The sequence below is a fragment of the Choloepus didactylus genome, chromosome 2 (assembly GCF_015220235.1).
Source record: "Choloepus didactylus isolate mChoDid1 chromosome 2, mChoDid1.pri, whole genome shotgun sequence".
Lineage (NCBI taxonomy): Eukaryota > Metazoa > Chordata > Mammalia > Pilosa > Megalonychidae > Choloepus > Choloepus didactylus.
The window spans coordinates 183,000,994-183,015,137 of NC_051308.1; the positions used below are offsets into that span (position 1 = coordinate 183,000,994).

Below are 14,144 nucleotides of genomic sequence, written 5' to 3' on the forward strand. Positions count from 1 at the left end.
GAAATGAGTGTGTCTGGGTGACAGGATTAGGCACTAGACAGAGACACATGAACACCAATAACAAATGAGCAGCTCTCTAGGTGATGGGGTCTGCCCACCACCTTACAATAGGAAGGCGGTCTTCCCTGAGGGTCAGCAGTAACACCAGCTTGAAAATTAAGGAGGAGACACCACTCTGTTTCTCATTCTATACATTGTGTCCACGGCATGGGTGTTTATTTGCTCGGCTATGGCACCTGCTGGGAAGAAAAAGGAAGGGATGGGTTGGAAGGGAGGCCTTAAGAGACCAGGATCTTTTACTATTTCTGGGCCGATGTATTCTAAATTTACATGTAAATCATGAGGGCAATATACTGTCTCTACTCACAGCTATCAGATATCTTTTTCTAGGTTTTTGGTTTTTTCTTTCTTCTTTCTTTCTTTCTTTCTTTCCTTCTTCCTTCCTTCCTTCCTGTCTTTCTTTTTTTTTTTTTACTTTTAGGCCAAATTTGAATGGTCCTTTTATTGGATTTGTCTAAGTTGTTTTTCCTTTTTGATTCTTAACAATCAGCCTTTTTCCCCTTGAATTTGGTGATACAGCCACTAACCCAGTAAGCACTCAAGAAGACATTAAATCATTGAAGGAATACATTAAATTGAGAGAACTGTGATGTAATGTCACCATGAAATGAGTGATTCACTGAACACGGAGTCAGAAGCTCTGGATTCAAGTCCAGGTCTGGGCTGGGCCACTGCCTAGTCCTGTAACCTTGGACAAGTCACTTAACCTCCTTAGGTCTCAGTGTCCTTCCCTGTGATACGTATGTCTATCTTACAAGGTCTCTGTGAGGATTGAATGGGAAAATTAATTCAATAAATATTACACACTAGGAGTCTCAAAAATACTCAAAAATATTTTGAGTATGTGTTATCCAAATTGCATTGCCAAGCTATACAACAGTAGTAAAAATGTGATGAAATCTTACTAGTTTCTAGCTAATCAACTAAAATTTTTATATCCTTATTTAATCCAATATATATACGTGTGAGGTAGGTATTATTTTTGTCTCCATTGAATAGATAAGAAACAGAGGCTAACAATGAGCTAAAGAACTTTCCAAAGAGGTAGAAAATGCTGGAAGTCACATTAGAATTCAGGCCTATTGATTCTTATTCTTAAGATATCCAGATTTAGCCAAATCCTTGTTTTTCCCTCAGTATCTTCAACACCTTAAAATGTAAAGCTTAAATGCTTCTCTTTTTTTTTAATTTGATGCTTTGTTTTATTTGACAAGTTTTATTTACAAATGTGTTACAAGATGTGTTGATAAAGACACAAAGAGCTCGTATTGTATCGTGAACACAACTAGAGTCCTGTGACTCCAGTCCTAGAAAGAGTGACAGTTTGTTTTTGCCTGGAAGCTTTGTACAGTCCCCAGCGTTATAATTTACTTTCTGGGTTGGAAGTATTTTGTTGTTCTTGTCAGTTCAGCTCCTCTACTGCAGTCAGGAACCAAGGAACATCCAATTTATCTCCTCTAGGTTTCATCTTTAGAATCTGAACTGTAAGGATGTTCTATTTCTCAGTAACCCCCAATTTTTTTTTAATTCAGTTTTATTGAGATATATTCACATACCATACAATCATCCATGGTGTACAATCAACTGTTCACAGTACCATCTTATTGTTGTGCATTCATCACCCCAATCTATTTTTGAACATTTTCCATACACCAGAAAGAATCAGAATCAGAATAAAAAAATAAAAATAAAAATAAAAATAAAAAAAGAACACCCAAATCACTCCCCCCATCCCACCCTATTTTTCATTTAGGTTTTGTCCCCATTTTTCTCTAATCCATCCATACCCTGGATAAAGGGAGCGTGATCCACAAGGTTTTCACAATCACACTGTCACCCCTTGTAAGCTAAATTGTTATACAATTGTTTTCAGAGTCAAGGCTACTGGGTTGGAGTTTGGTAGATTCAGGTATTTACTTCTAGCTATTCCAATATATTAAAACCTAAAAAGTGTTATCTATATAGTGTGTAAGAATGTCCATCAGAGTGACCTCTCGACTCCATTTGAAATCTCTCAGCCACTGAAGCTTTATCTCATTTCATTTCACCAGAAGGAAAGTTGGAGGTTAAAAGATGGGAATGTATAAAACAGTGAACCTTGTGGTGGACAATGTCCATGATTAACTGTACATGAACCAGAACAAATATATGTCACTATAACTAGAAGTTAATAATAGAGGGGCATAAAGGGAAAAAATATTCCTATCTGTCGGTAGTGCTCCCTTTAGTATTTTCTGTAGAGCAGGTATCTTGTTCACAAACTCTCTCATTGTCTGTTTGTCAGAGAATATTTTAAACTCTCCCTCATATTTGAAGGACAGTTTGCCGAATCTAGGATTCTTCATTGGCAGTTTTTCTCTTTCAGTATCTTAAATATATCACACCACTTCCTTCTTGCCTCCATGGTTTCTGCTGAGAAATCTGCACATAGTCTTATCCAGCTTCCTTTGTATGTGATGAATCACTTTTCTCTTGTTGCTTTCAGGATTCTCTTTGTCTTTGACATTTGCTAATCTGGTTATTAAGTGTCTTGGCATAGGCCTATTCAGATCTATTCTGTTTGGGGTACGCTGCGCTTCTTGGATCTGTAATTTTATCTTTCGTAAGAGACGGGAAATTTTCATTGATTATTTCCTCTATTATTGCTTCTGCCCCTTTTCCCTTCTCTTCTCCTTCTGGGACACCCATGACACATACATTGATGCATTTCATGTTGTCATTCAGTTCCCTGAGATGTTGCTCATATTTTTCCATTCTTTTCCCTATCTGTTCTTTTGTGTGTGAGATTTCAGGTGTCTTGTTCTCCTGTTCCTAAGTGTTTTCTTCTGCCTCTTGAGATCTGCTGTTGTATGTCTCCATTGTGTCTTTCATCTTTTGTATTGTGCCTTTCATTTCCATAGATTTTGCCAGTTGTTTTTTCGAACTTTTGATTTCTACCTTATGTATGCCCAGTGTTTTCTTTATAGCCGTCATCTGTTTTGCCACATCTTCCCTAAAATTTTTGAATTGATTTAGCATTAGTTGTTTCAGTTTAAGTGTAAGTTTGTTCCTTTGACTGGGCCATAACTTTGTTTTCCTTAGTGTAGGTTGTAGCTTTCTGTTTTCTAGGCATCTGTTTTCCTTGGTTACCTCAATCAGGTTTTCCCAGACCAGAACAGGCTCGGGTCCCAGAAGGAGGAAATATTCAATATCAGATTTCCCTGAGGGTGTATCTTAAAAGATTAATACACAATGCTTTTAGATAATATTCGCTGTGGGCTCTTCCTCATCCCTGTGTTTCTTCTTTGTTCAATTTTAAACAAGCCTTGAGGCTCTGTGATGATTTAAGAGAAGGCACTGGCAGACAATTTTTGGTCCAGGTGAATTCTTTTTGCCACATAACCAGCCTCACAACACTCCAAGGGGTAAGTGGGGACTAGAGTTCCCTTATAATGGGGAACAGAGGCACAAACAGTGGAGGGACTTGTGCAAGGTCCCACTGCTTGTGAGTGACAGAACCAGGACTGGAGACCAAATCTCTCAACTCCTACTTAAATCAGGGTCTTTCCATGTTTCCTCTCAGAGAAAGGGTGCTAAATCCTACATACAGAAGATGGAAGGGCAATTCTGATTTATTGAGCATGGAATATTTCTAGGAATTTTAGGAGGGTTTCATATGATTTTTTGAACAAATAAGTCAACAAATGTTTATCTTTATATGCCTGGCACATGCCTAGTGCAAGCAGGTGTTCAATAAACTTGTTTGGTGAAGTAAAAGTTTTAGATTCTCAGAAGACTCTTAATTCTTTATTCTTCCAGAAAGAACAGCCAGGATGTTTTCCAAATATATTTGAGAGCCTTTAAATGTGCTTCTAGTTGAATAAAACTTTGGCTTTGTAATAACATAAGCAGGTACTGGTTTGCTAATCTTTAAGTATTTTCAACTGAGAAAGCTGGGCAACAGGAAAGAACATACAAGATACAAATTCAAAATGGTAAATTCTGGAGTAAATGCTACCTTTGTGCCATCTTCTATCCCTCAACGTGGCAGGCATTGCTAATTGATTATGGCATTATTTCCTGCTGATCTTGGACACAGCCTCAAGAGTCCTCAAACATCTTGCTCCAGGCCACTACCACCAATCAGTCAGAATGGACACTCATGTTGAAATCTATTTGTCATCCCTGATAGGTTTAAAGGTTTTTCTTTTTTCTCTGTGGCCTAAGGGGGACCTGAAAACCAGTTCAAACTGTTTGTACCATCTCTTTGGCTTTGCCAAGAGGACAGGAGGAGTGCAATCTATAAGGCTGTTCTTTGGATCATTCTGATACAGTTTAAATTTTATTGAAGAATTGCTGGCCTTGATTATAGAATCTCTGAATGGGTTACTCTATGAGGCTGTGAAATACCTTAGATACCTTTGTAAACAAGCTAGAACCCATGGTCCAGAATTATTGGGCATAGTCCTGCCTATGAAAAGAACAGAAACAAAATAACCCTTAGAGATCACCTCTGGTCCTATTATTGGACTTCCTCCTCACCCAGGGTAAATAAAGACATCCCTGAAACAAATTCATTTGTTTTCCAAGTTTCAAAGAAGCCTTGTATTTCTAAAGGCAGCTCAAAAATGTCATGAAAGAAAGCGGACAAATTCTTTGTCTAAAATTAAGGGCTATCATACCTGTATTTTAAAGTATTTTCTAAAACATACATTTGTAGCCTATTTGAAATGTACAACTTTTTACATAATCATAAATTGAAGAATCCTAGATATGGTTCCATATTAAGCCATTAGAAAATGCCACATTACAATCTATCCCTAGAACTGATGAACTAACTGACCAAAATAAATGAAAATCTTATGTTTTCATTAATGTACACTCTAAAGGAAGACAATTAAAAGGACAGTAAAACCATATGATGGTAAACCATGCCTTGATTTCATACCATGTCATTTTAAATATATTCTTTTTTTTTTTTTTTTTTTTTTTTAATCATCATTTTATTGAGATATATTCACATACCACGCAGTCATACAAAACAAATTGTACTTTCGATTGTTTACAGTACCATTACATAGTTGTACATTCATCACCTAAATCAATCCCTGACACCTTCATTAGCACACACACAAAAATAAGAAGAATAATAATTAGAGTGAAAAAGAGCAATTGAAGTAAAAAAGAACACTGGGTACCTTTGTCTGTTTGTTTGCTTCCCCTACTTTTCTACACATCCATCCATAAACTAGACAAAGTGGAGTTTGGTCCTTATGGCATTCCCAATCCCACTGTCACCCCTCATAAGCTACATTTTTATACAACTGTCTTCGAGATTCATGGGTTCTGGGTTGTAGTTTAATAGTTTCAGGTATCCACCACCAGCTACCCCAATTCTTTAGAACCTAAAAAAGGTTGTCTAAAGTGTGCGTAAGAGTGCCCACCAGAGTGATCTCTCGGCTCGTTTTGGAATCTCACTGCCACTGAAGCTTATTTCATTTCCTTTCATATCCCCCTTTTGGTCAAGAAGATGTTCTCCGTCCCACGATGCCGGGTCTACATTCCTCCCCGGGAGTCATATTCCACGTTGCCAGGGAGATTCACTTCCCTGGGTGTCTGATCCCACGTAGGGGGGAGGGCAGTGATTTCACCTTTCAAGTTGGCTTAGCCAGAGAGAGAGGGCCACATCTGAGCAACAAAGAGGCATTCAGGAGGAGACTCTTAGGCACAAATACAGGGAGGCCTAGCCTCTCCTTTGCAGCAACCGTCTTCCCAAGGGTAAAACTTATGGTAGAGGGCTCAACCCATCAAACCACCAGTCCCCTATGTCTGTGGTCATGTTAGCAACCATGGAGGTGGGGTAGGCGAATACCCCTGCATTCTCCACAGGCTCCTCAAGGGGGCACTACATCTTTTTTTTTTTTTTTTTTTTCCCCTTGTTTGTCTTTTTCCTTTTTTTTTTTTTTTTTTTTTTTTTTTTAACTTTCCCTTCTTTTTTCAAATCACCTGTATGAAAAAAAAAGTTAAAAAGAAAACAAACATACAATAAAAGAGCATTTCAAAGAGACCATAGCAAGGGAGTAAGAAAAAGACAACTAACCTAAGATAACTGCTTAACTTCCAACATGTTCCTACTTTACCCCAAGAAAGTTACATAATATAGCAACATTTCAGTGAACTTGTTCCTACTACAACCATCAGAAATTAACAGACCATAGTCATTTCTGGGCATCCCCAGAACGTTAAATAGCTTATCTGTTCTTCCTGGATTATTGTTCTCCCTTCCTTAATTGCTCTCTACTGCTAGTTCCCCTACATTCTACATTATAAACCATTTGTTTTACATTTTTCAAAGTTCACATTAGTGGTAGCATATAATATTTCTCTTTTTGTGCCTGGCTTATTTCGCTCAGCATTATGTCTTCAAGGTTCATCCATGTTGTCATATGTTTCACCAGATCATTCCTTCTTACTGCCGCGTAGTATTCCATCGTGTGTATATACCACATTTTATTTATCCACTCATCTGTTGAAGGACATTTGGGTTGTTTCCATCTCTTGGCAATTGTGAATAATGCTGCTATGAACATTGGCGTGCAGATATCTGTTCGTGTCACTGCTTTCCGATCTTCCGGGTATATACCGAGGAGTGCAATCGCTGGATCGAATGGTAGCTCTATATCTAGTTTTCTAAGGAACTGCCAGACTGACTTCCAGAGTGGCTGAACCATTATACAGTCCCACCAACAATGAATAAGAGTTCCAATTTCTCCACATCCCCTCCAGCATTTGTAGTTTCCTGTTTGTTTAATGGCAGCCATTCTAACCGGTGTTAGATGGTATCTCATTGTGGTCTTAATTTGCATCTCTCTAATAGCTAGTGAAGCTGAACATTTTTTCATGTGTTTCTTGGTCATTTGTATTTCCTCTTCAGAGAACTGTCTTTTCATATCTTTTGCCCATTTTATAATTGGGCTGTCTGTACTATTGTCATTGAGTTGTAGGATTTCTTTGTATATGCAAGATATCAGTCTTTTGTCAGATACATGGTTTCCAAAAATTTTTTCCCATTGAGTTGGCTGCCTCTTTACCTTTTTGAGAAATTCCTTTGAGGTGCAGAAACTTCTAAGCTTGAGGAGTTCCCATTTATCTATTTTCTCTTTTGTTGCTTGTGCTTTGGGTGTAAAGTCTAGGAAGTGGCCTCCTAATACAAGGTCTTGAAGATGTTTTCCTACATTATCTTCTAGGAGTTTTATGGTACTTTCTTTTATATTGAGATCTTTGGTCCATTTTGAGTTAATTTTTGTGTAGGGGGTGAGGTAGGGGTCCTCTTTCATTCTTTTGGATATGGATATCCAACTCTCCCAGCCCCATTTGTTGAAAAGACCATTATGGCTCAGTTCGGTGACTTTGGGGGCCTTATCAAAGATCAGTCGGCCATAGATCTGAGGGTCTATCTCTGAATTCTCAATTCGATTCCATTGATCTATATGTCTATCTTTGTGCCAGTACCATGCTGTCTTGGCAACTGTGGCTTTATAATAAGCTTCAAAGTCAGGGAGTGTAAGTCCTCCCACTTCGTTTTTCTTTTTTAGAGTGTCTTTAGCAATTCGAGGCATCTTCCCTTTCCAAATAAATTTGATAACTAGCTTTTCCAAGTCTGCAAAGTAGGTTGTTGGAATTTTGATTGGGATTGCATTGAATCTGTAGATGAGTTTGGGTAGAATTGACATCTTAATGACATTTAGCCTTCCTATCCATGAACATGGAATATTTTTCCATCTTTTAAGGTCCCCTTCTATTTCTTTTAGTAGAGTTATGTAGTTTTCTTTGTATAGGTCTTTTACATCTTTGGTTAAGTTGATTCCTAGGTACTTGATTTTTTTAGTTGCTATTGAAAATGGTATCTTTTTCTTGAGTGTCTCTTCAGTTTGTTCATTTCTAGCATATAGAAACATTACTGACTTATGTGCATTAATCTTGTATCCCGCTACTTTGCTAAATTTGTTTATTAGCTCTAGTAGGTGTATCGTTGATTTCTCAGGGTTTTCTAGATATAAGATCATATCATCTGCAAACAATGACAGTTTTACTTCTTCTTTTCCAATTTGGATGCCTTTTATTTCTTTGTCTTGCCGGATTGCCCTGGCTAGCACTTCCAGCACAATGTTGAATAACAGTGGTGACAGCGGGCATCCTTGTCTTGTTCCTGATCTTAGAGGGAAGGCTTTCAGTCTCTCACCATTGAGTACTATGCTGGCTGTGGGTTTTTCATATATGCTCTTTATCATGTTGAGGAAGTTTCCTTCAATTCCTACCTTTTGAAGTGTTTTTATCAAAAAGGGATGTTGGATTTTGTCAAATGCTTTTTCAGCATCTATTGAGATGATCAATTGATTTTTCCCTTTCGAGTTTTTAATGTGTTGTAATACATTGATTGTTTTTCTGATGTTGAACCATCCTTGCATGCCTGGAATGAACCCCACTTGGTCATGGTGTATGATTTTTTTAATGTGTCTTTGGATTCGATTTGCAAGTATTTTGTTGAGGATTTTTGCATCTATATTCATTAGGGAGATTGGCCGGTAGTTTTCCTTTTTTGTAGCATCTTTGCCTGGTTTTGGTATTAGATTGATGTTAGCTTCATAAAATGAGTTAGGTAGTGTTCCATTTTTTTCAATGTTTTGAAAGAGTTTGAGTAAGATTGGTGTCAGTTCTTTCTGGAAAGTTTGGTAGAATTCCCCTGTGAAGCCATCTGGCCCTGGGCATTTATTTGTGGGAAGATTTTTGATGACTGATTGGATCTCTTTGCTTGTGATGGGTTGGTTGAGGTCTTCTATTTCTTCTCTGGTCAGTCTAGGTTGTTCATATGTTTCCAGGAAATTGTCCATTTCTTCTACATTATCCAGTTTGTTGCCATACAGTTGTTCATAATATCCTCTTATAATTTTTTAATTTCTTCAGGATCTGCAGTTATGTCACCTTTTTCATTCATTATTTTGTTTATATGGGTCTTCTCTCTTTTTGATTTTGTCAGTCTAGCTAGGGGCTTGTCAATCTTGTTGATCTTCTCAAAGAACCAACTTTTGGTGATATTTATCCTTTCTATTGTTTTTTTGTTCTCTATGTCATTTATTTCTGCTTTAATCCTTGTTATTTCTTTTCTTCTACTTGGTTTAGGATTGGTTTGCTGTTCATTTTCTAGCTTCTTCAGTTGATCCATTAGTTCTTTGATTTTGGCTCTTTCTTCCTTTTTAATATATGCGTTTAGTGCTATAAATTTCCCCCTTAGCACTGCTTTTGCTGCATCCCATAGGTTTTGGTATGTTGTGTTCTCATTTTCATTCGTCTCTATATATTTAGCAATTTCTCTTGCTATTTCTTCTTTAACCCACTGATTGTTTAGGAGTGTGTTGTTTAACCTCCAGGTATTTGTGAATTTTCTAAGTCTCTGATGGTTATTGACTTCTAATTGTATTCCATTGTGGTCAGAGAATGTGCTTTGAATAATTTCAATCTTTTTAAATTTATTGAGGCTTGTTTTATGTCCCAGCATATGATCTATTCTGGAGAAAGTTCCGTGAGCACTAGAAAAGTATGTGTATCCTGGTGATTTGGGATGTAATGTCCTGTAGATGTCTGTTAAATCTAATTCATTTATCAGATTGTTTAGGTTTTCAATTTCCTTATTAGTCTTCTGTCTGGTTGATCTATCTATAGGAGAGAGTGATGTGTTGAAGTCTCCCACAATTATTGTGGAAACATCAATTGCTTCCTTTAGTTTTGCCAATGTTTCTCTCATGTATTTTGTGGCACCTTGATTGGGTGCATAGACATTTACGATTGTTATTTCTTCTTGCTGAATTGCCCCTTTTATTAGTATGTAGTGGCCTTCTTTGTCTCTCAAAACATCCCTGCATTTGAAGTCTATTTTATCTGAGATTAATATTGCTACACCTGCTTTCTTTTGGCTGTAGCTTGCATGAAATATTTTTTTCCATCCTTTCACTTTCAGTTTCTTTGTGTCCCTGTGTCTAAGATGAGTCTCTTGTATGCAACATATTGATGGTTCATTTTTTTTGATCCATTCTGCGAATCTATATCTTTTAATTGGGGAGTTTAATCCATTTACATTCAACGTTAAAACCGTGAAGGCATTTATTGAATCGGCCATCTTATCCTTTGGGTTATGTTTGCCATATTTTTCCCTCTCTCTATTAATATCCTTTATTGTACCCATACCGAATCTCTTTAGTACTGAACCTTTCTCCAAGTCTCTCTGTCCTGTCTTTGTTTCTCTGTCTGTAGGGCTCCCTTTAGTATCTCCAGTAGGGCAGGTCTCTTGTTAGCAAATTCTCTCAGCATTTCTTTGTCTGTGAAAAATTTAAGCTCTCCCTCAAATTTGAAGGAGAGCTTTGCTGGATAAAGTATTCTTGGCTGGAAATTCCTCTCTCTCAGAATTTTAAATATATCGTGCCATTGCCTTCTCGCCTCCATGGTGGCTGCTGAGTAGTCACTACTTAGTCTTATGCTGTTTCCTTTGTATGTGGTGAATTGCTTTTCTCTTGCTGCTTTCAGAACTTGCTCCTTCTCTTCTATGTTTGACAGTGTGATCAGTATATGTCTCGGAGTGGGTTTTTTTGGATTTATTCTATTTGGAGTTCGCTGAGCATTTATGATTTGTGTATTTATGTTGTTTAGAAGATTTGGGAAGTTTTCCCCAACAATTTCTTTGAATACTCTTCCTAGACCTTTACCCTTTTCTTCCCCTTCTGGGACACCAATGAGTCTTATATTCGGACGCTTCATATTATCTATCATATCCCTGAGGTCCATTTCGAGTTTTTCAATTTTTTTCCCCATTCTTTCTTTTATGCTTTCATTTTCCATTCTGTCATCTTCCAGGTCACTGATTCGTTGTTCAACTTCCTCTAGTCTTGTACTATGAGTGTCCAGAATCTTTTTAATTTGGTCAACAGTTTCTTTAATTTCCATAAGATCATCCATTTTTTTATTTAGTCTTGCAATGTCTTCTTTATGCTCTTCTAGGGTCTTCTTGATTTCCTTCATATCCCGTACTAGGGTCTCATTGTTCATCTTTAGTTCTTTGAGTAGCTGCTCTAGGTGTGTCTCTTCTGGTCTTTTGATTTGGGTGCTTGGGCTTGGGTTATCCATATCGTCTGGTTTTTTCATATGCTTTATAATTTTCTGTTGTTTTTGGCCTCGTGGCATTTGCTGTCCTTGATAGGGTTCTTTTAGGGTTTGTAGACCAGTTGAAGTCCTTATCTCTAGTTTATCAGATGTACAGCTTCGTGGAGTACACTTTCTCTAACTAACCAGCAGGTGGCGTCCACGAGCCACCTGTTCTCCACAAGCCAGATCTCCCCTGCTTAGCCTTTTTGGTGAGTGGGGGAGTGAGTCTTGTGGGGCCCAATTGGTGTCCCAAGCTTGCGTGTGTAGTTGGTGTTGCCTGCCCTGTATGTGGGGCGTGTTTCTGGGCAGTCGGGGAGGGGGGGTGGCCCTAACAATCAAATCTCCCTGATGATCCTAGAGTTTTAAAGCTACTGCAATAGTCTAATCCTTCAGTTCAGTCCTGCCACAGTTTGTCTCTGCCACTGACCCACAAGTCTTTGGTATTGGCGTATGGCTCCTGAGACTTGTAAGTGGGCCCCTCTTCCAGGCTGTGCACGCCGGGTCCTCTGTTGAGGGATGACTGTGCTATGTCACAGGTGAGTGCCGTCCCCCCAGGGCAGTTCTGGGCTGCTGGGCTGTGTTGGGAGGCTCCCAGTCTGCTCAAATGATGGCTGAATGGGGCTCTGTTAATTCACACTGCTCCCCCTTCCCAGCTCTGGGACATTCAGCTGAGGTTGCAGGGAAGGCTAATGTCCACGCCCAGTTTTGTGGTGTGTGCCTGTTATTTGAAGCACTTCCGTCACACTGGGTTGTCTGGGGCAGCTCTGGGCTATGGGGCTGGCGATGGGCAGGAGTGTTTCCTGTCCACCAGGATGGTGGCTGTGAGCGGACACCCCCCTTTTCTTGGGAAGTTGTGTTGTTTAGTGAATTTTCTCAGCCACTGGATTATTGCCTTTTGTCTCAGAGCTCTCTTATTTCTGCTCTTGACTTGACGTGCCCAAATTTCAATTCTTTGAAGCTTTCTGTATTGAGCTTCTTAGAGTAATTGTTTTAGAAAAAGCAAAAAGGATTTAAAAAAAAAAAAAAAAAAAAAAAAAAAAAAAAAAAAAAAAAAAACGGCCCTCCTCAGAGATATAATGGGTTATTGAAATGCTAATAGACAAAGCAACCAGGGCCATTAAGGAAAGGTGCCCTGGGCAGAGAGATCAGCCTTGCTTCGGGATTTGCATATGCGCCTCAAGGCCTGATCTCCGCCCTTCCCCTTTCTGTGTTCACCAGAACTCCAAAAATCCTCTGCTTTTACTTTGGAGCTTCTCGTGTTGTTTTCCTTCTATGCCCGTCTCCTCTCTGCTGGGCTGGCTGCTCTCAGAGTCTCTGGTGTCTGGCCTCAGTCTATCTATGGTTGGAGTTTGAATCAGTAGAATGAGTTTCCGATGAGAACAGCCACTGCAATTCTCCCTTCTCCTTCCTGGAGCTGACAGCCCCTCCTCCCCCGGGACTGAGCCTGGCAGGGAGGGGCGCGGGTCCCCTGGCCGCAAAAACTTACAGATTTCGCTGATCTCAGCAGTTCCACGTTTTCATGAGTGTTGTATGAAGTATGCCCAAAGACAGATTGCTCTGTGGTGTCCAGTCCACGCAGTTCCTGGCTTTTTACCTACTTTCCTGGAGGAGTAACTAAAACATACAGCTCACCAGTCTGCCATCTTGCCCCGCCTCTAAATATATTCTTTCATGATTCTGAAATACATCAAAATTTCCTGAGCAGGTTCCCACCTAGAACAAGATGTTTTGGTACCACTATTAAGCAATATAAGCAGAGCTCTACACTAAAATCGTGACTTGGAATGGAAGCAAATTAACATAAGATGCTAGTCTAGGAAGAAGGAAAAACACCCCAGAGGTGCTTGTCCAAAAGAGGGGCATGAAGAATTTCACTGATCCAAATAAATTAGCACATGATGTCACTGTTATTTCATGCACAGAGAGTGCCACCTCAAGCAGCTCCAACGCTGAGGATTCTGAGCAGTCAGTTCTGTGAAACCACATGAGAAAGATGTGATCCTCTGGTAGAACCTAGCCTATGACAGGAAACTAATTGTAGGGGAAAAAGAAAACGTAAAAGGAGTTAACAGTGGGCTGCTTTGCTTTTCCAAACACCATACATATTCAATAGACGCCCTAGGATGTTAATAGTCTCTGTGAACCCCAAGAAGGAAAAAGACGGTACTTAGACACAAATTATATCAGGCATAAGTCAAAAGCTTATGAGGCCAAATACATAGTAGTCATATTTACCATTTTTTGAATGCTTACTATGTGCCAGGTACTTTTCTAAGAACTTTATATTCATCAATCCCCATAATGATACTGTGAGGTTGATGTCCCATTTTATAGAGGAAAAAACTGAGGCACAAGAAGGCTACATAACTTACCAAAGTCAATAAGCAGCAGAATAGGGATTTGAATTCAGAGTCCATGGTCTTCGCCATCATACTATACTCCTTTTAATATGTTTATAGATTTTTGTTTTGTTCTGTTTGGGAGAGGAGGAGGAAGGGAACCATGATCTTTCCGCTGCCTTTAAACTGGGATGGGAGGATGTTTTCTAAATCTAAAATCAGATTAAATGACTTGATAATTCTGATTTGTAAAGATGACAAAACCAGACAGATGTCATTTTGGAGATTATATAGATAGAGCATAGTTTTTTTAAAAAATCCACTTTATATATATAAATGTCTAAGTGAGGCATGCTAGTAATGCAGGTGGTAGAGATCTTTAAATAATTTTTTGAGGTTGGCCCCAAAAATGTATAGTCCTATTGCAGGAAGAGATGTATATAAAGCAAATGATGTGGGAGTCCTAGAAGGCCAAATCAAAGGCCTGATTGCCTTCCTTCCTTGTAAGATTATAGAATCACATTCTCCCTGCATGCCTTTAGGTTGCATTGTTGCTCTCTTGTCTAACAACTT

The 14,144-nt window shown here is 38.8% G+C and overlaps 1 protein-coding gene across 1 annotated transcript in view; it reads right to left on the bottom strand.

Annotated features, from left to right (window-relative positions):
• The window catches only part of ATG4C (autophagy related 4C cysteine peptidase), a 178,098-nt gene that overhangs the window by 180 nt on the left and 163,774 nt on the right, over window positions 1-14,144 (bottom strand). The window contains exon 12 of the mRNA XM_037827044.1: window positions 1-239. This exon is cut by the window's left edge and continues 180 nt beyond it. Within this exon, the coding sequence (XP_037682972.1) occupies window positions 228-239 (12 nt within the window). The 3' untranslated portion in view covers window positions 1-227. The remainder of the gene's footprint in view (window positions 240-14,144) is intronic.